Raw genomic sequence first — 22067 nt, 5'->3', positions numbered from 1 at the left:
CGGTACTTTCATCGTTCTTCCCTGGGTGACAGGTCCATTCTTGAGCTCAGGCAGGAAAAAAAAGAGGGTTAATCAAACATTTGCCCTTCCATCTTCATCAATACTAATGGAGTAGAAGCAAATGGCTGGTGTACAAAGCTCCCCCCGACTCCCCTCTCATTTTAGGTTAGCTTTACTTCTCCACACAAAATAAAGGACTATTAAGTTCTTACAGAAAGGAGAAGAGGAACACGAGGAGCTGGATAAAGAAGAAATTGGGCTGTGGAAAAATCCAGACTTAAAAAGAATTAAAAGGGCAGAAAGCATGCTTCTCAGGATTGTTCCTTCATTGGCATTGCAGCCTTGCCAGGAAGGGTAAGAGGACCAGCTATAGATTTTATTTATTTCTTTGTCAAACCTTAGGCAACTTATATTAGGAAATCCAAGGTTTAGAATGAGTGTAAGTACGCACACTGTATGCTTAAGTCTCAGACTCATCAAGGAAGATCAGCTTGTGTCCCAGACACGCAGCCAATTCATCAGTCCTGGGCTTGTCATGAAGCAGTCTGAAGGGATATTCATGTCATCCTGCTTTTGAGTCCATTTTAAAGGGGATTTCTTGATGAACAATATACTTAATTTAGAGGGAGTCCTAAAATCAAGAGACAGGGAGAGCCAGAGACTCCTAGGTATTGAAAGCCTAGACTAAAGAGTATCATTTCAGAAAATACCGGTGACTATTTGTGGTACCATCTAATTTTGAGGAAGGTCTATGGCCTGTGTCATACAACAGCTCAGAGCAGGTGATCACAGTGGTTCCTTCTGGTTTTGGAATCTAGGTATCTAATCCAGTGCGGGACAACCTAGACTAGTGAGTGGGCCACATGAGGGAGCTCCTTTATCTCAGCGGGCTGCAAGATTGTCATAATCAAACAGTCTCCTGGGATAGGGCAGTTTTGCTAACTGCGCTGGTGTCCCTAGAATTTGTGAAGGGTAGCAGCGCTTTGATTGGATACAGTGGGAGCTCACAGCTCTCATAGTCAGTGCTGTGTTCAATCAGCAGGCACCTCGCTTCATGTGCTCCTGTAAGTGCGTGTCACTTTTGTAATACCGGTAGGAAAAAACTACGCGGACAAAAACCAGCAGAATCTGGAAACCCTGAGCATGGGTAGTGGTAAACAAAAGGTCTTATAGCCACGGACCACACATAGTATGTGGCCCTTGGGCCCCAGGTTGCCCACCACTGATCTAATCTCATTGAATGTTATAGGATACTCATCACCACCTACATTCGGATGTGGGTCCCGCTTGTGTAACCTGAGGGTATGTCTACACTACAAAGTTAGTTCGAACTAACGGATGTTAGTTCGAACTAACTTTCATAGGCGCTACACTAGCGCTCTGTTAGTTCGAATTTAATTGTCTGTATGCACCCTCTCCACCCCACTCATGCTTTTAGAGACCTCTATCCTGTCCCCCCTCCGTCTCCTCTTTTCTAAGCTGAAAAGTCCCAGTCTCTTTAGCCTCTCTTCATATGGGACCTGTTCCCAGCCCCTGATCATTTTAGTTGCCCTCCCCTCTCCCAGCCTCTCTCTTCCCCTCTCCCACCTCCTTTTCCCAGTCTCCCCCAGTTTTGTTCAATAAAGACAGATTCCATTTTTGAACACAATTGTCCTTTATTTTGTACATCAAGAAAAGGGGCTAGGGAAGGGTAAGTGGAAGGAGGTGAGGGAGGAATGGGGCACGAGCCCCCGATGGGGAGGACTGGGCTGGCTCTGCAGGCTTCTGGGGGTGGAAGCTCTCCTGCAGCCCCCCAATTGCCCCCTCTCTCCAGATGGCAGCCTGCGGCAAGTGCAGCCGGGCTGATGGCCAAGTGGTGTGATGTGCCCAGTGTGGGTAGTCCAGGCAATCCAAGCCAGGACTGCTTTGCAAGTGGGGCACCCCTGAGAACTGTCTGTCCGGGGTGGGGATCGGGACCCTTTAAGCACAGCCCTCGGCTAGCCTGAGACAGCAGCTCCACGCTCTAAGTTCTTCTCTGATGCCCTGCCGGCACTGCTTCCGGCCATCCTTAAGCCCGGTTCAGGGTCCACTTAATGTGGACATGCTAGTTCGAATAAGCAAAACGCTAATTCGAACTAGTTTTTTAGTCTGGATCCGTTAGTTCGAATTAGCTTAGTTCGAATTAACGTTGTAGTGTAGACATACCCTGACAGATTCCGATAGCCTGCAGAACTATGTAGAGAATACATGAATTATTTTAGGGCTCAATACTGCAAACACTAACACAAATTATGCACAATGGATAAAATTCTTACACATGCATGCCCCCCTCCCCAACATAAGGCCTAACTGCCACTTACGTCCCTCTTGCGCCTTCAAAATAGATGCGTAGGTCTCATGGTGTCTCTCTGCACAGGAGTGCATTTCACCTGGTGTGACTACTCGTCTACATCAAATTACATATTTTCAGGATCAGAATCTTATTGAACAGATTCCTTTTAAGTTGCAAAATATGCTGCAGCATATTATCATAGTGTTATGTAAGTTTACAGGTGGGAAAGCCCTATTAGCTTTATGAATCCACATTCTTTCCAGCTCAGGACTGCTCTCTGCAGGATATTGTAGGGTAGTGTTTCTACTCCACTTTTAAAGTGTTCAAGGATGGAACATCTCAACTTCCCACTAGCAAATCCCACGATAGGATATTTTTCTTGATGTCTAATGTAACCTTTCCTTTGCTCAACTTCATCCCATTTGTTGTATTATATTTATACCTCTAGGACCACTCCAAATAGTTCATCTTCCTCTTGGGTGTCTATGCCCTTCAGAGACTCAGGCTACGTCTAGACTGTAGGCTTCTTTCAGAAGAAGCTTTTCCAGAAGAGATCTTTGGAAAAAACTTCCAAAAGAGTGCGTCCGCACTGCCAAAATGCATTGAAAAAGCGATCTGTTTTTTCGAAAGATAGCATCCACACTGAATGGACCCGCGCGTCTAGATTGGCCACGGAAGATTTTCCAGAAAAAGTGCTTTTCCAGAAAAGCGTCCTGCCAATCTAGACGTGCTTTTCCGAAAATGCTTTTAACGGAAAACTTTTCCATTAAAAGCATTTCCAGAAAATCATGCCAGTGTAGATGTAGCCACTAGTGTGTCATTGCTTAGCCAAACTCATCAGATCTAACTTCGTTTCTCATTAGTTAGTCCCTTCAAGTTTCCTTGCTGTCCTTTGAATTCCACCCCATTCATTGACCTTTTTCTATTATTAAAGGGCTCAGAATTGCATGCTGTATTCTCAGGTGCCCAATATACAGATCATTTTCTGAAACATATCTATAGTGTTAAATGAGGAATTATTGTACTGACAGTTGTGCTGATATTTGTTGTGGCCTGGATATATGCTCACTTAGCGTCTGCACCAAGACCACTTACTCATTTCATGGACGTTAGGTCCCATCCATCAATGGCTTTTAGTCGGGATGCGTAGGAATGTTGTCCCTAGCCTCTGTTTCTCTCGAAGTGGGAGACAGGGGAGGGATCACATGAGGATTATCTGTTGTGATCCCTCCCTCTGGGGCATCTGGTATTGGCCACTGTCAGCTGACAGGATACTGGGCTAGATGGACCTTTGGTCTGACCCAGTATGGCCGTTCTTATGTTCATTAAACATACACCACTAGAATAGTTACCAATGGGCAATGAATTCAGTCATGGCCAGCCAAGGATAGAAACTCAAGATGGTTTTATATTTAAAACACAGGCCCAGGAGTTAGGAAATCTGCATTCTGTTCGTGGCTCTACCAAAGTTCCTGTGTGATCTCTGATCAAAGCCCTTCACTTCTCTATATACCTGTTTTCCTCATCCAGGAAATAAGCATAATAAAACTCCCCATTGTGAGGGTAACTCATTAATTATATTTTGTAAACGAACAGCATAGTTAATCTGCTGGGAACCAAGAGAAGTGCATTCAATTCCCAGCTAAGCCACTGAGGGTACGTCTACACTACAGCGCTAATTCGAACTAACGCGTCTAGAACTAAAAACTAGTTTGAATTAGCATTTTGCTAATTCGAACTAGCGTGTCCACATTAAGTGGACCCTGAACCAGGCTTAAGGATGGCCGGAAGCAGTGCCGGCAGGGCATCAGAGGAGGACTTAGAGCGTGGAGATGCTGTCTCAGGTTAGCCGAGGGCTGTGCTTAAAGGGTCCCGACCCCCACCCCGGACGGACAGTTCTCAGGGGTGCCCCGCTTGCAAAGCAGTCCTGGCTTGGAGTGCCCGGACTACCCCACTGGGCACATCACACCACTCGGCCATCAGCCTGGCTGCACTTGCCGCAGGCTGCCATCTGGGGAGAGGGGGCAATTGGGGGACTGCAGGAGAGCTTCCACCCCCAGAAGCCCACAGAGCCAGCCCAGTCCTCCCCATTGGGGGCTCGTACCCCATTCCTCCCTCACCTCCTTCCACTTACCCTTCCCTAGCCCCATTTCTTGATGTACAAAATAAAGGACAATTGTGTTCAAAAATGGAATCTGTCTTTATTGAACAAAACTGGGGGAGACTGGGAAAAGGAGGTGGGAGAGGGGAAGAGAGAGGCTGGGAGAGGGGAGGGCAACTACAATGATCAGGGGCTGGGAACAGGTCCCATATGAAGAGAGGCTAAAGAGACCGGGACTTTTCAGCTTAGAAAAGAGGAGACGGAGGGGGGACAGGATAGAGGTCTCTAAAAGCATGAGTGGGGTGGAGAGGATGCATACAGAAAAGTTCTTCATTAGTTCCCATAAAGAAGGACTAGAGGACACCAAAGGAAAGGAATGGGTAGCAAGCTTCAAACTAGTAACAGAAAGTTGTTCTTCACAAAGCAAAGAGTCAACCTGTGGAACTCCTTGCTGCAGGAGGCTGTGAAGGCTAGAACTAGAACAGAGTTTAAAGGGACGTGAGATCAAGTCATGGAGGTTGGGTCCATGGAGTGCTATTAGCCAGGGGGTAGGAGTGGTGTCCCTGCCCAAGGTTTGTGGAAGGCTGGAGAGGGATGGCATGAGACAAATGGTCACTGTCTTCGGTCCATCCCCTCCAGGGTCCCTAGGGTTGGCCGCTGTCGGCAGACAGGCTACTGGGCTAGATGGACCTTTGGTCTGACCCAGTACGGCCATTGTAAGCTCAGGGCTCAGGGTCGGGGGTCTCAGTGGACCCCCTTGATTTTCATGCACACCTGCTCCTGGGTGGCCAGGCTGGCAGCTCGCCTGCCCTATCTGGCCACTTTCCTGTGCCTAGTGCGGAGATCGTGGACAAGGTCCACGATGTCTGCACTAGCCCAGGTGGGTGCCCGCCTCTTGCGGTCCCGGGCAAGCTCCCGGGAGCCGCCAGCCTGGTCCCGGGAAGAGGGGGAGGGCTGGGGGTCATCGGGTGGGTGGCTCGATCCGTGCCAGGTGCAGGGTCTGCTGGCTGGGTGCTGGCAGGCTTGCACCTGGCACGGGCACCGTAGCCAGCCCGTGCCCCTTTAAGGGGTCCGGGGCAGGGAGGGGGGCAGACAAGTTTCCCTGGTGTTGGCCAGAGTGGCCACCAGGGAAACCTGGGGAGGGCTAGCCTCCCACTAGTTCGAATTAAGGGTCTACACAGCCCTTAATTCGAACTAGTAAGTTCGAACTAGGCTTAATCCTCGTGGAATGAGGATTACCTAGTTCGAACTAAGCGCTCCGTTAGTTCAAATTAAGTTCGAACTAACGGAGCGCTAGTATAGCGCCTATGAAAGTTTGTTCGAACTAACGTCTGTTAGTTCGAACTAACTTTGTAGTGTAGACATACCCTGACTTATTTGCTGTTCTTGAGCAAGTCACTTAACCCTTACTCTCTGTGTCCAAGTCTCCCTGTCTGTCAAACATATTACAGTGACTGAACTGGTTACCTAGGATACATCTACACAGCAGCGTTATTTCAGAATAATTGATAAGCCTTTATTTCAAAATAATGTCGAGCTGGAGGACTTCTTACTCTGACTCATGGTAACTCATTTCACAAGGAGTAAGGAAAGTCAAAGGAAAAGTATTCTTCCTTCGACTTCCTGCTGTGTAGACAGCATCAAAACCAAGTTAAGCTATTTTGACTTAAGCTATGCAATTGACATAGCTCAAGTTGCATAGCTTAATTCAATTTTAGTCCTGTAGTGTAGACATACACCTAGAGATTAAACCCCCAAGCCATTCTCCTTTCTCTCATTTTTAGGGCGTCTGCACTACAAACTTTTCCTCATGCAAGTGACTTTGGCATATAGCTGCCACAGTATATCACTTGTCTCCTTGCATCAGCATTTTGAGTACTCACTAAGAATGTTTGTTTTAGATGCACTGTGATTATTCCATTCTTTCTGATCATGCCATTCCTTTCCCCCCTAAAGCAAAAAGCTGAGCCCTTGTGCAGCCTCTCAGGAGAGATTCAAATGCCACCCAGCTGATCAGCAAAGTGCTCACACCTAGGTTTTTTGTGTCTACTGGTGGTGCACATTCATACACACATTTGTGCACATAAACACATTTATTCTGCACATGGATGGAAAAAATCTGTGCATGGATGGGAAATATTAAAGGGAACATTGATGGGTAGGTATCCCCTTGTGCCACCATCCTGCACACTGTGTTTTGAGACGTTTGGGCTAGGGATGTAAAATAACATTTAAAAAATTACCCAGTTAAACATTATGTTTAGCCACATACCTGGATCGAGTGGGCGGAGGGCTGCTCCAGCCTGGCTGGGCTACAGCCCCAAACCCCAGGCAACTGAAGGACCTGTGAGACCTGCCACATCCTGGCCTTGGGGACATGGTGGGGAGAGTTAGCTGAGGTTAGGGAGGGTTAGCCCACTATTAGGCATAGCCCTCTACTACACTCTGCCCATGGTCAATCATTGTGGTGCCAGAAAATTCAGCATCCACACCCACAATTCAAGTTCTGCTGTTGACATGGCAGAGTTCAGAGAGCATGCAGAACCTAACCCAGATGCTTTCTTCTGATTGCACATCAATGCTTGCAGGCCTCTCCATTTCTGGGCCCTCTTTTGTGCTAGACACATGGGAACAACCTTCTTATCTTCCCTGCAATCCAATGAGACATATGTAGAGCAAGGAACTTTCTTCACTACCTGCCTCCTCCTACTCAGTAGTTGCCCAGGCTCCAGGCATGGGTTCCATCCCAGAACACAGTTTCCTCTTGGCCAATCTTGGAAAATCATGCAGCTATCTTCCCTTGTCTTATGAGTATACTCCCAGAACACTAAGGCTCCTTGCAATTTGCTAAGAGGGGTTGGATCCTAGAGGGTGGGTTTCTGTAGCCTAGCGGTGAGGACATATGGTCCCCCCACAAAAATGTTCCCATTTCACTTCCATGAACTGTTGTAAATACAGAGTTGTTCCCAGCTATAGGAGTGTGGCACTGTCTACACTACCTTTGCGTATTGCAGTTAAAACAAGATTTTCCTGGGCAACATAGCTCAGATCCACAAAGGTATTTAGATTCCCAACTTTCCATTAATTTCCCATAAGTCCAGTCAGGGGCAGTGCAATCTAGACAAAACATCCAGTATCTGTCTATGCCACTAGAGGAAAACTCCACAAGTATCGGGGAGAACAGTCTTTAGTGCTGCTTGTACAGTTTTGTGGCTAGCTACAGAACTGTGCCAATTGTACAGTCAATTGTGGAGTATCTCACTTTTTGTTAAACATGAATCTGGAAACATTCCCAGATCATACATCTGCCCCTCCAAAGCGAGATCTCAGAGGATGAGTCTGAATGGGGCACTAATGAGTAAATACATTCCCAGTGACTGCTTTGGGAAGAGAATTCATAATCATTATCTTTCTTTTCCCCTAGCTCTGAGTGGTCCCTGCTGCCACTTTCCTCCCCCAAAATCAGGCTAGTGGATAGAAAACAGGCAAATACAAAACCAAACACCTGTGTGCCAGATGTGCAATTATAAAAGAACATGTGCCCCACCAAGCCATTCATAGAGTATACTGGAGTCTATTTAAGTATTTTTCTTTAGAACTGCTCAGAGAAAATATCCATTGCACATTTAAGAATCATCATTCTTCTTCCTATGTTTTTCTTTATTCTCTGCCCACATGGTGAGGGCAGGAGAGAGCTGGGGAGGGAAGATAGAAGTGTGAGAGTTGACCTACATTCTACTACAATAGTCGTGCTACTTGCTTACTTACAGCTCCAGACCTTCAGCTCAAATACTGAACACCTGAGCTGTACTCTCTGGAATGTTAGGTAAACGGGGTTACCTAGGCAACTAGTAGTATTCATGGTTAGGATTTAGAGTTCAACCCAATTCTAATGAAAATTATTCCCGTGCATTAGAATAATAGTCTGGGTAATGGAACAGTGAGAGGTTTTGGTATAGAACTTAGCCTTTATAGACAACCTCTCATTAAAACAATTTTGCACTTCACTGATTGCTATTTGAAAGAGCTTATCCAAGTGTTAGGCCTCTTTACAGACCATTGAGAGAGAGGGAGAATTGCTGTGCTGGGACGAGCGGATAGTATAGAAAAAAAACCCAGAACGGAATGAAGAAAAAGAAGTACTTTCTTCATTTCAAAATACCATCACACCATTTCAGCTAGTGGGTATGTTACATTCTCTATGTTTGCGGCTGAAGGAGTAAAGTGCAAGACCTCAGTACACAGCTAATAAAGCTAATGTAGGCTACGTCTACACTACAGAGTTTTTGCGCAAAAACCCGCGGCGCGTCCACACCTCAAGCGCATTTTTGCGCAAGTAAATTTACAGTAAATCAAAAGAACAAAGGGGTTTTTGTGGTATAGATATTCCTCTTTCTATGAGGAACAACTCCTTTTTGCGCAAGAGCTCTGTAGGGGTGGTAGCATTGTCCAGAGGTTAGACATTGGCGAAAGACTCAGAGTCAGGTGACCAGGTTCTGTTCCCAGCTCTGTAACTGCCTGTGATTGATATTACCCCCTTCCTCAGTTTCTCTTTCTGTGAGATAATAATAGTATTTACTTTCCATTGTGAAGCACGTGGAGATCTATGAACAGGATATGCCAATACCTATTTGTGTGCCGATTGAACCATAGCAGCACTTTGATTGGATGCAGAGAGAGTGTACGGCTCTCACAGTCAATGTTGTGTGCAGCAATCAGCATGTACCTCACTTCACATGCACTTGTTTTACATGCATGTCACTTTAGTAATATTGGTAGGAAAAAAAGCTACGCAGATGGAAACCAGTGGAATCTGGCAACCCTACATGTAGGCAACGGTAAACAAAATATCTCACAGACCATACACAGAACCTCAGAGGGCTGTGGGTGGCCCACCACTGTGGGACATATTTAGTAGACTGGGGTATCTTTTGATATACTGACACAGGGGTGGCCTGTGGCTATAGATGGACTCGGTTGCCACCTAGGGCGCCGCCGCCCGGGGCGCCCGCCAATGGTGTCAGTCCATTGACAGCCCTGCAGGCGGGGGTGCTGATCACGCATTCCCGCTTGGAGCGCCAGCTGCAGCAGCCGGCCTTGGGCCACTCCTGTACTGACTTCTGACTAACCCCCATTCTTGTTTCTTTACAGCATGCTTTATTTTTGGACTTCTAGCTTTCCTTGCTTTACCACTGTCCATGGCTTTTACAGGTAAGAGGTCTATCAAAAAAGTTTAAAGATAGGTGCTTGTAGGTACTATATAGTCATGTAGCAATGCCACTTGGTAAAAGATTAGTTTGAATCTGATTTATGACTCAAGTGTACCTGACATTGGTGGTGTCACCACGTATGGCTGGCCACTTCATATGCTGAATATTTGTCACTATGTCTGTTTATCCACATCATAAAACCACCACAGAGCTTGGCAATCCCTTGAGCTAGCGTGGGATGTGCAGGTCATTATCAAAGCAGATTGGTGGAGTTATGTGGGAAAAGCATGCTGAGTAGAACAGTCAGGTGCCAAATAATAAACACCATCCCTTCCATTATTATTTTTCACCCCTTAAGTTTCTGGGATGATATTTAGGCTTCAGATTCATGACCACAGCAACAATTTGTATGGGGAACCAGGAATTCCAGCCTTCTAATCTCATTTCTGACAATGACTCCTTCTATAGTTTTGACCATACTGTCAAACCTCTCCTCTTAAATTTCTCCGTCTATGAAATGTGTCTCTTTTAATTTTCTTATCTACCTCACAGCAATGTCAGGAAACTGAATTAGTGGTGAAATACTGCTCGCCTTACCCATTTACAATCCTGTTGACTCCAATTTCATCCAGAACTTGCCTCCTGAATAAATGGTATTGTGCAAGTCATTGAATTACTTGTGAACAAAACAGAATGAACTGTACAGTACATGTCCAGTATATGAGTTCACCTCCAAATAGCCAGAAAAGTGAACTGCTTTTTCTGAGCCACTGCACACTATTCAGGCTGCAGTTGAAAAAGTATTAATTTCAAACACAATTCAAATGCCTCTAGGCATAAATAAGGCTGGATATAGCTGGACTTGGGTATTAATACAAACAAAACAAACAAAAAGTCAAATGTTGCTCTTTCATATGATCCCTTAGTTGCACTACAGGAACAATTTCAATTAAAGGACTTCTATGAAAACCAAGAAGTAGGAGTACTCCAATACCATATTTCATACTCCTGCTTCTTGGTCTATTTTCAGCAAAGTGATTTCTGGTTGCCTGTCTATCCCCAGGATTACAGAGTTCAATGACGAGCTGTTCTGGTGTATTTTTTCCTGGATGTTCAATATGGATTTAGTCTACCACAAATAGGGGCAGAACCTGTGAACAGGAAACCAAATCCGAAAGACCCTCACCTCTCTCCCTTCGGTGTCCCACCAGTCTGTTTTCTTAGCAGTCAGTAGGGAAGAAGGGAAGGGAACAGTGTGTCATAACAAGAGACAACCTTATTCTGGAGATGCCGTTCAAGACTCCATAGTAAAACTGAGTTGAGTTTTCATTTAAAGTAGGGACTCAGGTAGGAAGAATGGCCTAGTCTATAGCACACAAGAGTGAGCTGTAAGAAATATGGATCCAGTTCCTGGTTTTACCATAGACATCCTCTGTGACCATGAAGAATTTTCTTAGTCTATGGGTCAGTTCCCCATCTGTAGAATGGGAGTAGTGCTTCTCTACTTCACAGGAGTGTCACAAGAATAAAATCCTGTAGTGATTGAGATGTATTTAGATACTACAGGAGTGAGGGTCATGTAGCCAGAGCAATGGCTATGTTATGCATGAACAATACATCATTTCCTTCCCAAATTACAAAATTCACTGTACTGAATGTGAATATGGAAATGAACAATTAACGCACCTAAATTCAACCTTTTAGTGAGTGTGTCTTCAAAAGCAAGTTTGATTTAACTTGCATACTAAAAGGCATTAATGGTAGCAGTACAGCTATTGTGTAGCATAGGTACAGGGGAGGGTTTGCATTGTTTGGGTGCCTCAGTTGTGCACTTCTGAATCTTAAGATGTCCAGATTTCTTCAAGTTCATCATAACTCTGAGTTTCCTGGGTTCATACTGATTATTTTGGGGGTAATGACCATATCACTGTAATGTTGTTTTATCTTTAAGCTTTTGATATGTGCTCTTCAGGCTTAACTATCCTGTAATGCCAGTATTGGTCTATGAGTTTATTTAGGCCATGTCTTTACTTATGCACTGGAGATCAATCTTCTGGTGTTCCATTTATCAGGTCTAGCTAAGACCTGGTAAATAGAACATTGAGAGTACTTCCGGCCAGTGGCAGTACTCCTCACAAACGTAAGAAGCAAGGGAAGCCAATGGGAGCACTTGCTCCTATTGACCTTCCACCATGAAGACCGCACCCAGCTTGGCTTAATGTATATTGACTCCAGCTGGCCTTCTGAGTCTAGTGCAGACCTGGCCTTAGACTTGATTGCTGCTTCATTGACCAGAGGGTTCCAGCACTGCAGCTCTGGCATAGAGCCTTGGCACCACAGTAGCTAAAAGAATCAAATAGAGGCAAAGGTATGGCTATGGCAATCTGGATCTTCTTTTTGTTACGAAGATAGTACCATTAAGCATTATTGCCATGCACTCTGGATATGTCTACACTGGAGAGATGATTTTCAGCTTGGGTTGTCTAGCTCAGGCTAGCTCTGCTAGTATGTTAAAAATAGAAGTGTAGCTGTGACAGTGAGAGGGGCTAAGCCTTCCCTTCTCCCCCTGAGTATGCGCACAGAGTCTCAGATGGGATTGTACTTAGACAACTGGCCCATCCCTCTGCTAACACCACCCAGGCTATACTTGTAGTGTACCCAAACTGGAAATTACACTGCCAGCTCCAGCATAGACATAACCTATAATTATAAGCCAGATTCAGCTAAGCATCTATGCTGCTCCTGGCCTTAGCTCAATGCTCATTGGATACCAGCACAGCCCAAAATTGCTACTGTTGAGCTAAAGTGCTACTGCAGAGACTATGGCTGTGTCTAGACTGGCAAGTTTTTCCGCAAAAGCAGCTGCTTTTGTGGAAAAACTTGCCAGCTGTCTACACTGACTGCTTGAATTTCCGCAAGAACACTGACGATCTCATGTAAGAAATCAGTGCTTCTTGCGGAAATACTATGCTGCTCCCATCTGGGCAAAAGGGCCAGTGTAAACAGCTCAGATTTGTTTTAAGCAAAAAAGCTCCGATTGCGAAAATGGCGATCGGGGCTTTTTTGCCCAAAAGCATGTCTAGATTGGCACGGACGCTTTTCTGCAAAAAGTGCTTTTGCGGAAAAGCGTCCGTGCCAATCATAGAATCATAGAATCATAGAATCATAGGACTGGAAGGGACCTCGAGAGGTCATCGAGTCCAGCCCCCCGCCCTCAAGGCAGGATCAAGCTCCGTCTACACCATCCCTGACAGATGTCTATCTAACCTGTTCTTAAATATCTCCAGAGAGGGAGATTCCACCACCTCCCTTGGCAATTTATTCCAATATTTGACCACCCTGACAGTTAGGAATTTTTTCCTAATGTCCAATCTAAACCTCCCCTGCTGCACTTTAAGCCCATTACTCCTTGTCCTGTCCTCAGAAACCAAGAGGAACAAATTTTCTCCTTCCTCCTTGTGACACCCTTTTAGATATTTGAAAGCCGCTATCATGTCCCCCCTTAATCTTCTTTTTTCCAAACTAAACAAGCCCAGTTCATGAAGCCTGGCTTCATAGGTCATGTTCTCTAAACCTTTAATCATTCTTGTCGCTCTTCTCTGTACCCTTTCCAATTTCTCCACATCTTTCTTGAAATGTGGCGCCCAGAACTGGACACAGTACTCCAGCTGAGGCCTAACTAGTGCAGAGTAGAGCGGCAGAATGACTTCACGAGTTTTGCTTACAACACACCTGTTGATACAACCTAGAATCATATTTGCTTTTTTTGCAACAGCATCACACTGTTGACTCATATTCAACTTGTGGTCCACTATGACCCCTAGATCCCTTTCCGCCATGCTCCTTCCTAGACAGTCGCTTCCCATCTTGTATGTATGGAACGGATTGTTCCTTCCTAAGTGGAGCACTTTGCATTTCTCTTTATTAAACCTCATCCTGTTTACCTCCGACCATTTCTCTAACTTGCTAAGGTCATTCTGAATTATGTCCCTATCCTCCAAAGAAGTCGCAACCCCACCCAGTTTGGTATCATCTGCAAACTTAATAAGCGTACTCTCTATCCCAATATCTACATCATTGATGAAGATATTGAACAGTATGGGTCCCAAAACAGACCCTTGAGGAACTCCACTTGTTATCCCTTTCCAGCAGGATTTAGAACCGTTAACAACCACTCTCTGACTACGGTTATCCAGCCAATTATGCACCAATCTAGATGCTCTTTTCCGCAAATGCTTTTAACGGAAAACTTTTCCGTTAAAAGCATTTCTGGAAAATCATGCCAGTCTAGACATAGCCTATGTGTCCCAGACAGCCAGGAGATGCATTGATCCAGCACATCTTGAAAACTTCTCCTGACTGAGCTCTTACATAAACCTGGGCTGGCTATAACTTAAAACTGTTTGCCTATCTCACGGGTGAGTACTGGTAGGGTGAATGAGGCTTCAGGGATGCAGGCTAATGCAGAGAAATGATGTTTACACTTGGCACCATTTACACATTGGCAGCCGGCCTTCAAAAATGGAGTAGAGGCTAGAATCTGACCTTTTGCTTTTTAATATCCCCTCCCAGTAATAGATTTTAATATATGAAACTTTGAGATGAAAATGTGGCATTTATTCTATGGCATTAGTCTAGAGTTGTCAGTAACTTCCCACATCTGATGCTGAGTTCTTGCCAAAATTAGGAGAGACTGTCAGCGTAATACTGTGTTGTCACAGGATAATGGTTTCTGACAGCTCCGTATCTGCGAAAGCATTTTGAGGAAAATGAAATTTCACAGGAGACACGCAGACATTTATTATCCAAGCAACGGGCTCAGATTCTCTTAACATTCTGTTACAATGATCTCTCACAATGACTTGATTTCTGTTGATCTAGTTATTCATGTGTAGGGCCCTACCAAATTCACGGCCATGGAAAACACATCCAAGACCTTAAAATCTGGTCTCCCCTGTGAAATCAGGTTATTGTCTGGGGCGGAGGGGGGGGGGGTCATGGTATTGCCACTGTTCAGAGCTAGGCAGCCACAGAGTGGTGGCTGCTGGCCAGGCACTCAGCCCAGAAGGCAGCACTATTGTCAGCAGCAGTGAGAGGGTAAGGGTGGAATGGTATGGTATTGTCACCCTTTCTTCTGTGCTGCTGCTAGTGGGAGCACTGCCCTCAGAGCTGGCAGAGGCTGCAGCTCTCCAGCCACCCAGTTTTAAAGGCAGCACTGTTGCCAGCAGCAGCACAGAAGGGTGGCAGGATGTAATATTGCCACTCTTACTTCTCCACTATTGCTGGCAGAGGCACTGCCTTCAAAGCTGAGTTCCTAGCCAGCAGCTGCCACTCTCCAGCTGTCATGCTCTGAAGGCAGTGTAGAAGTAAGGGTGGCAATGTGCACAGCCCCCTACAATACCCTGTGACTCCCTGCCTGACTATTGTTTGGGTCAGGACCTCCATAATTATAACACAGTGACATTTAGTATTTCAATATCTCAAACCATAACATTCAAGATTTTTTAAATGCTCTGATTGTGAAATTACTGATATAGACTATGAATTTGGTAGGACCTTACTGATGAGCATCCAGTCATTTTGGCCCTGGTCAAAGAGATAATTGCTAGCTGTTTTTTTAATGTTTACAAATCTGTAACTATGCAGAGTAATATTCATGGGAAAACCACCCATATTTCCTAACAACAGAAATTTGAGATCATGTCAACCACTTGGTTATTTATCTACTTTAAAATTTTAACAAGTAGGAATGAATTGTTGTCATTAAAAATTCCAAAAATCAAAGCTCGAGATGAAATGAACCTTTAGCTCAGAGTTCATCTCCCTGAGCATGCAGGATTGTTCCTGACAGCACATTTCCTGTGCTTTGTCTAGACTGTAGTAGAGCCAGGAAGCCATAGGATTGCTCCCAAACTCTGAGGCTCTTGGGTCACAGGTTGCTGAGAAGCTAGACAGATGAGCTGTCAGGAATGAGTTTGTTTGTGACCAGCTCTATATTTTAATAATGCACTTCACAAAAAATGAACAGAGCCATAAAACATGCACCTGGCCCAAATGAGAAACCCCATAATCTTGATATTGTGACCTTTATTCTATTTCTTCCTTTCCCTGCCTTTTTAATTGTTCATTATCCTCATTTGTGGCGTGTCTGATGCAATGCCCATTTAATTCAGTCCCACTGCCCTTAATGTTCATTGGATCAGCAGCTTATGTATGAGCACTACACTGCATTTATTTCATCTTTACTTTTTCCATAAAGCATATACCGTCATTTTGGCCACTTGAGATAATAAACAATGTTATATTTTTGGTATTCAGGAATGAAGTTTTTGGAAGACTGCCCACTTCAACCACTAATTCCCTTATATCTGTTGGTGGGTGGTGTTGTCGGCAGTTTAAAGGTACTGTGCATTGTATATGAAAAATGTTTTATGTGCCAAGATTTTGACATTATAAAGAACTAGAAGATTTACCCGGCATTACTTGGGTCCTTCAGGGCAGGGGGCTGGAGTGTGTGTGCAGGAGTCAGGGCAGGAGCTTGGGGATGTGGGGGGCTCAGGATAGGGATCTGGGGGTGTGGGGTGTGCAGGAGTCAGGGTTGGGGGGTGAGGAGGGGCTCAGGGCACAGGGCCACACAGCCTGGCTACTGGCTGCTCCCTGGGGCCGGTCCAGGGTGGTAGGGCCGTGCACCCCAGCCACTGGCTGCTCCCTGGGACCAGGCTCTGGTAACTGCTCCCCAAAGCTGTAGCACTTGCTGCCTCCCTGTGGGTATTCAGGAGTACAACTGTCCCATGAGCTTGTTCCCCTCCACGCCCCCCCCCCCCCCCACTGTGGTCATTCAGACTGTAGCTGTTCCTGCTATCATAGCTCTCCCTTTCTGTTTGATGAGAAATAGTCACATTCCACACACATCCCATAACCCTGGTACAACCAAACCCTGACTTGGCTTTAAGTTATGATAAAAGGAAGCTGTTTACCAAATTTGGTAGTCCTAGCTCTTACCATTTAAGAGGAGTTCTTGGACAAATAGACAAACAGATGGACAGACAGACACACAGACAGATGCACAACCTCTCTCAACATAAAGTAGATATTTTAAGTGAGCTGTGTTCAGACAGTGTGGGGGTTCGTCCGGCCCCCTTCCCTATTTCCCCTTTGTGTCCTCAGTTATCGTCCCCTTTCTCCGTGACCACGAACTTACAACCACGGAAGTGCGGGGAGGGGGGTCCGGGCCCACCCTCTCTCCCGGACCCCAGCCCAGGGCCCTAAGGACAGGGTCGCTAGGACCTGTCCCACCGGAGGGGTAAATGACCCTCAACCCACCGGTGCGCCGGCTCCGCGCCCTGCCCTGGGCTACTTACCCCCCGCCCTCAGTCGCCTTTGGTTTCTCGATGTTCCTCTCCTAACCGCCCTCGCTCCTCCTGCTCCTCTCTCCCCTGGCTCCTCCGTTACTCCCTTTAAACTTCCCGCGTCCACGTTGGAGACGCCTGACGTCAGTGACGTCAGCCGACGTGAACCCCTCCGACTCCGCCCCCTGCGTTCGCCGTCCCGCGCTCGTTCCCTTGCGGCTCTCTCGGCCCCGCCGCTCAGCTGAGCCGCCGCCGCGCTACAATGGGCGCACGCCCCGAACGAGCCCTGCGCCGTCCCCATCAGCGATAGGGCGATCGCGGGGTCAGTGCGGGTTGGGCCCGCTTCTCTGGGGTACGCGGGTCCCGCCCCGTCACAGACAGGATACTTGAGAATTTACATTACATTCTTATGGTTAATTGAGAGTTGTAATAATTCCTTGCTGCAACACAAAATAGGCACCTTTATCTCTGAAGCAAGAAGCATTGATCCCATGGAAATGTTCTGCTACAATGATTTCATTTACATTCTATCAAGTGATAGATTTATTATAATTAAATGGATGTTAACACAAAAAAGTAACAACTTCCCACTATACAGTACCATGACTGCATTCAGGAGAACACAGTGATTGTGGAGCTCAACCAACAGCGAACATCTGAGCCATACAAAGGACAATGGCTTCTGGTTGGCTGCATTTTATTTCTTTTATCAGTGAGGACAGGTGAACCAGGTAGCAATCTCAGTGGCTAGCACAGATATACATGATTAATGTAATATCATATACTGCATGTAAATGACACAATAACTTTGTAAGGCTGGAAATCCTGTATTAGCAGTCTAATCTCCCTAGAAAGAGAACGAAGATTCTTGTCCTGGACTGAAAAACTTAAATAACAGCTAGATTCAAAAGGTACCTTTATTTAATCAACAGAAACTGAATGTAACAAGCACAAACAGCATCTGTTCTGAAATGAGTCTGCCCCTGCTTTGAAGGCTGACAGGAGAGGAATTCAGCTGTCAATGAAACTTACTCACTTTGCTCTGCACAGTATGCAGTTACTCCCACCAATGCAAAAGTTGGGCGCAAAATATGATCAAATCAGAACAGTTGCATTTCACATGCTCCAAGTACTCACTTTTCTCTGGTGGAAATGACTGTACCGGGTGCTGGGCAATAATGAATCGGACCCTATCTCTTCTAACAGTCTCCCTAAACTCCTCAGACCCTTCCCCTTTTCCTGAAGAGACTCCCCGTTTTTTAAGTACAGGATCTTTCGAAAAAGCACCCCGTTGTCGAAAAAAACTGTGTCTAAACTGCGTTTTCAGTTTCAAAATGGCGCTTGTTTGAAACAGCGCCACGACGCGATTATGCAAATGAAGCACGGGATATTTAAATCTCCGCTTCATTTGCACTTTCAAAAAGTCTAATTTACATCCCTCTACTGAGAGAGGGGTGTAGTTTAGACACAGCCATACTGAACAGAAAAACAGTGGAGCTCTTTCTCTGATCTGAGCTACTCTACAAATCTCATTGTGCCAGTGCATGGCTGTCTGACAGTCAGGGGTACCCCAGTAGTTGTGTGACACCCCAGGTAACAATGGAGACTGTAATGCTGTAACACAGTCTATAACTGTGTAGTGCCATCTATACTGCAAACAAAAACCTATGACAGACACTCCAACAATTTCACAAAGTTGCTTGCTGGCACAGGTAGGGTTACAGACTATGGAATGTTATTTTTCTCAACTAGCTATTCTATTTAGTCTCCCTCACCTTTCCTAAGAGAATCTGACTGAGGTAGGATTCCCCTGCTGTGAGAGACTCATGTTCCAGGCACGAGAAACCTGTCTCTTGAGGCCAAGCCTGCCAGTCTCATCTGAAAACAGCAGCATAGCTTGCTGCTATGCTCCCCTTGGATATGTTTCTTGCCCCTTTTTTGGGGCCAGGTTCAATGAAGAGGAAAAAGGCAGAGAACGTTTTTGTTAATAGGCTTCTACACACCCTATATTTACTCAGCACAGACTCAGTATATGGTCCACGAGTGAGAAATGAATAGCCCCCACCAATGGGCTGAACTCAGCAAAATATGTGAATGAGGGAAAAGAAAGTGCTTAAGCTTGTTAAAAATCATTTGCAGTGAATGATTCCACTGCTTAAACGCTCAGTCATATGATTGCTCAGCTGGACTTTCCTGAAGCAGTAACATAATCAGAGAGTTAGTTTAATAACAGCTCAGTTTTCCTTTAGGAAAATTAAATCATAATTGGGAGTTTTTAATGGTAATGAACCGGGACCCTCACCAATAATGGAAACTTCCACCATTTTGATATGATTGCTTGAAACCAAACTAAATTCAATGTCAAAAGCTGCTTCGTAACTCAGTGACTGCTAATAACATCTGAGGCTCTCCTGATATTGTTGGCCAGAGATTACAATAAAAATTGTAATTAGTAATAAAATTGTGCTAGACATTAGTGATTAGCCTGCAGTCAGTTCTCATTAAAAATGACACTGTAAGGGGATCCAATACTGCTCCTACCAAACACAATCAGGGTTCTATCTTTGGCTGCAATGGAAACAGGATTGGACCTATATTTTATAATGTGATGTCCTACTTGATCAAAATAATTTGATTAGAATATTTCATGTTTTAATATAGCCCATCAATAGCATTATGTTTATCAGCTTAAATATAACCATTGAATTCTGCTCTCGATTAGACTCATGCATAAGAATTTAAGAATATCCATACTGGGTCAGACCAATGGTCCATCTATCCCAGTATCCTGTCTTCTCACAATGGACAGTGACAGATGCTTCAGATTGAATGAACAGAACAGAGCAATATTGAGTGATCCATTTCTTATCTAGTTCCTGCTTCTGGCAGTCAGAGGTCTAGAGACACCCAGGGTAGGCGGTTGCATCTCTGATCATCTTGGCTAATAGCCACTGAGGGATCTTACCAAGCTGTCCTGTAGTGGCTCAAGAGTAAGTAAGTACCAGCTCAGGACAGACTATTAAGAACCACAGTACAACCCCCAAATTGGTGGTAAATTCAATACTTAGGGCTGATCTACACTACACAAACTGGCAGAAACAGTTTGGCTTTGTCTACGCTGCTGGCTTTGCCGGCCGTGCCTATGCAAATGAAATGCAGATTAGCATATTGCCATGCTTCATTTGCATAATTTATTGAAGCTCTTTTTGCACAAGGGGGTTTTGCGCAAAAACCCTGTTTTGTGCAAGATCCTTATGATCTGGAGAGGCATAAGGATCTTGCGCAAAAAGCCCCCGTCAACACTGCTTGTTTTTGTGCAAAAACAGCTTGAATAAATTATGCAAATTAAGCATGGCAATATGCTAATCTGCACTTCATTTGCATAGGCAAGTAGACATAGCCTTTATGTTGACCTAATTATGTCACTGTCTACACTGCAGTCTTCCTCCCGCTGATATAAGTGTCCTGTTACACCAACATAATAACTCCAGCTCAGTAAGAGGCAGAAGGCTTATGTTGGGGTAATTAGGGTGATGCAGTTGTAACCACCACCAGGCAGATTTGAACGTGGGACCTCTGGAGCTTAGTGTAGGAGCCTCTACTGTTTGAACTAAAAGCCAACTGGCTCTTATCTTACGTTGTATAAGGCTCTTGATCTAATCTAGGTGCCACCGCATGGGACAATGAACCACACTAGGGCTATATCTACATACAGAGTTTTTCTGGGATACTGAAAAATTTGGCCGCGTCCAGGGAACGCGTCTGCTCTTCCGACATTTTTTTCGGAAAAGTAGATGTACTTTTTCAGCATCCCTGTAAACCTTGTTTTACGAGGAAGAAGGGATGTTCTGAAAAAGGGGGTTTCCCGACATTTGGCCCAGTGTAGACGGGCCAAATGTCAGAAAAGCCTCTTCCGAAAAAAGAAGCGGAAAAAGCTATACAAATTGTGGTTCACAATTTGCGTAGCTTTTTCCGGAAGAGCAGTGTAGTGTAGACATAGCCTAGGTGTGTGGGTTACACAGTGTCTGTGTATAAGCAGGGGCCGTAAAATTGACAAGAAAGCCCCACAGCTAGTGCTTGGCTGTTCCCAGCTCCTCTAGAGGGCTGGATAGCTGGACCCCACTCCAGGCTGGGATTGGGGCAGCTTCCCTCCAGCCCACTGACTCCTGAGATGAGAAGCCCCAACATCTTCCCACTCTTTCCCAGATGGTAGCCAGGGCTCACAGCTCACATCTGCCCCACTTAATAGTATTAATTAAAATAGATGGAAATCAGTGGAAGTTAGAAGCCTAAGTACTTTTGAGTATTTGGGCCTCGTTTTGCATCTGCGAAGTAGGGATAAGAGGACTTCATATGGTACTGTGAGGATAATAAACCCATCATCTGTAGTGAGGCACTCAGATTCCATGGTAATGGAGGCTATCTAAGATAACCTATGGATCAGGGTGTTTGGACTGAACCTTGCTCACACATTCACTCTCGCACATAGTTCTACTCATTTCAGTGGAGATATTTTCATGAGGTATATGACAGGGAATTGATCCTTTGTTTCCCTTTTGTCCGTGTTTCTCTGGGAAATTTCCTCAAGAGGTTAGTTAGAACCTAAATGTTTGAAAGATTACCTGAACTTTAGCAGGGCTACCTTCATCCCTTATTTTGCAAAATCTCCCAAGATCTCTAGTGCTTCTTGTTTGAGTGAATATCCTCGCCATCCTTATGCTGCTCTGGCCATTTCACTGTTGTCCCTGCCTGAAACTAGAAAATGCAGCTGAGTGAGAACATGAAATAAGAAAACTTAACGGAACTGCCAAACATTGGAAGTAGGTTAGTTTGGATTCAGTTCAAGGTTTTAATCATTTATCTTATTTAAAACTGGTTCATTCATCTTGGTGGATTATTTGTAGATGCTATACAGAAAATTAAGCGCACACTTTTAAAGCAGTACCCCCTTTGTTTATTGCTTTTCAGCTTTCTCTGAGACTATGTGCCACACTGTTTATTTTAATTTTGTTGGAGACTTTTAGAGGGGTCAGTCCTGACCATTCTGAGCAGCTCTAGGAGAGGTACTGAGTGCCTTCTGCTTTTGCTGCAGTCCG

General features: G+C 45.1%; 1 protein-coding gene across 6 annotated transcripts in view; it reads left to right on the top strand.

Annotated features, from left to right (window-relative positions):
• Nucleotides 1-22067, top strand: part of TMEM272 (transmembrane protein 272) — a 61013-nt gene that overhangs the window by 35348 nt on the left and 3598 nt on the right. For 4 of the 6 annotated variants that reach the window (XM_025185565.2, XM_025185567.2, XM_025185564.2 and 1 more), the window contains 2 exons: nt 9564-9623; nt 15941-16023. In XM_025185565.2, the coding sequence (XP_025041350.1) occupies nt 9564-9623; nt 15941-16023 (143 nt within the window). The remainder of the gene's footprint in view (nt 1-9563; nt 9624-15940; nt 16024-22067) is intronic. The other 2 variants (XM_025185575.2, XM_075919098.1) reach the window with 1 other exon arrangement.

Source organism: Pelodiscus sinensis, chromosome 1 (genome assembly GCF_049634645.1).
Source record: "Pelodiscus sinensis isolate JC-2024 chromosome 1, ASM4963464v1, whole genome shotgun sequence".
Lineage (NCBI taxonomy): Eukaryota > Metazoa > Chordata > Testudines > Trionychidae > Pelodiscus > Pelodiscus sinensis.
The sequence above is the reverse complement of the archived record's forward strand: the minus strand, read 5'-3'. Positions and strand labels throughout refer to the sequence as shown.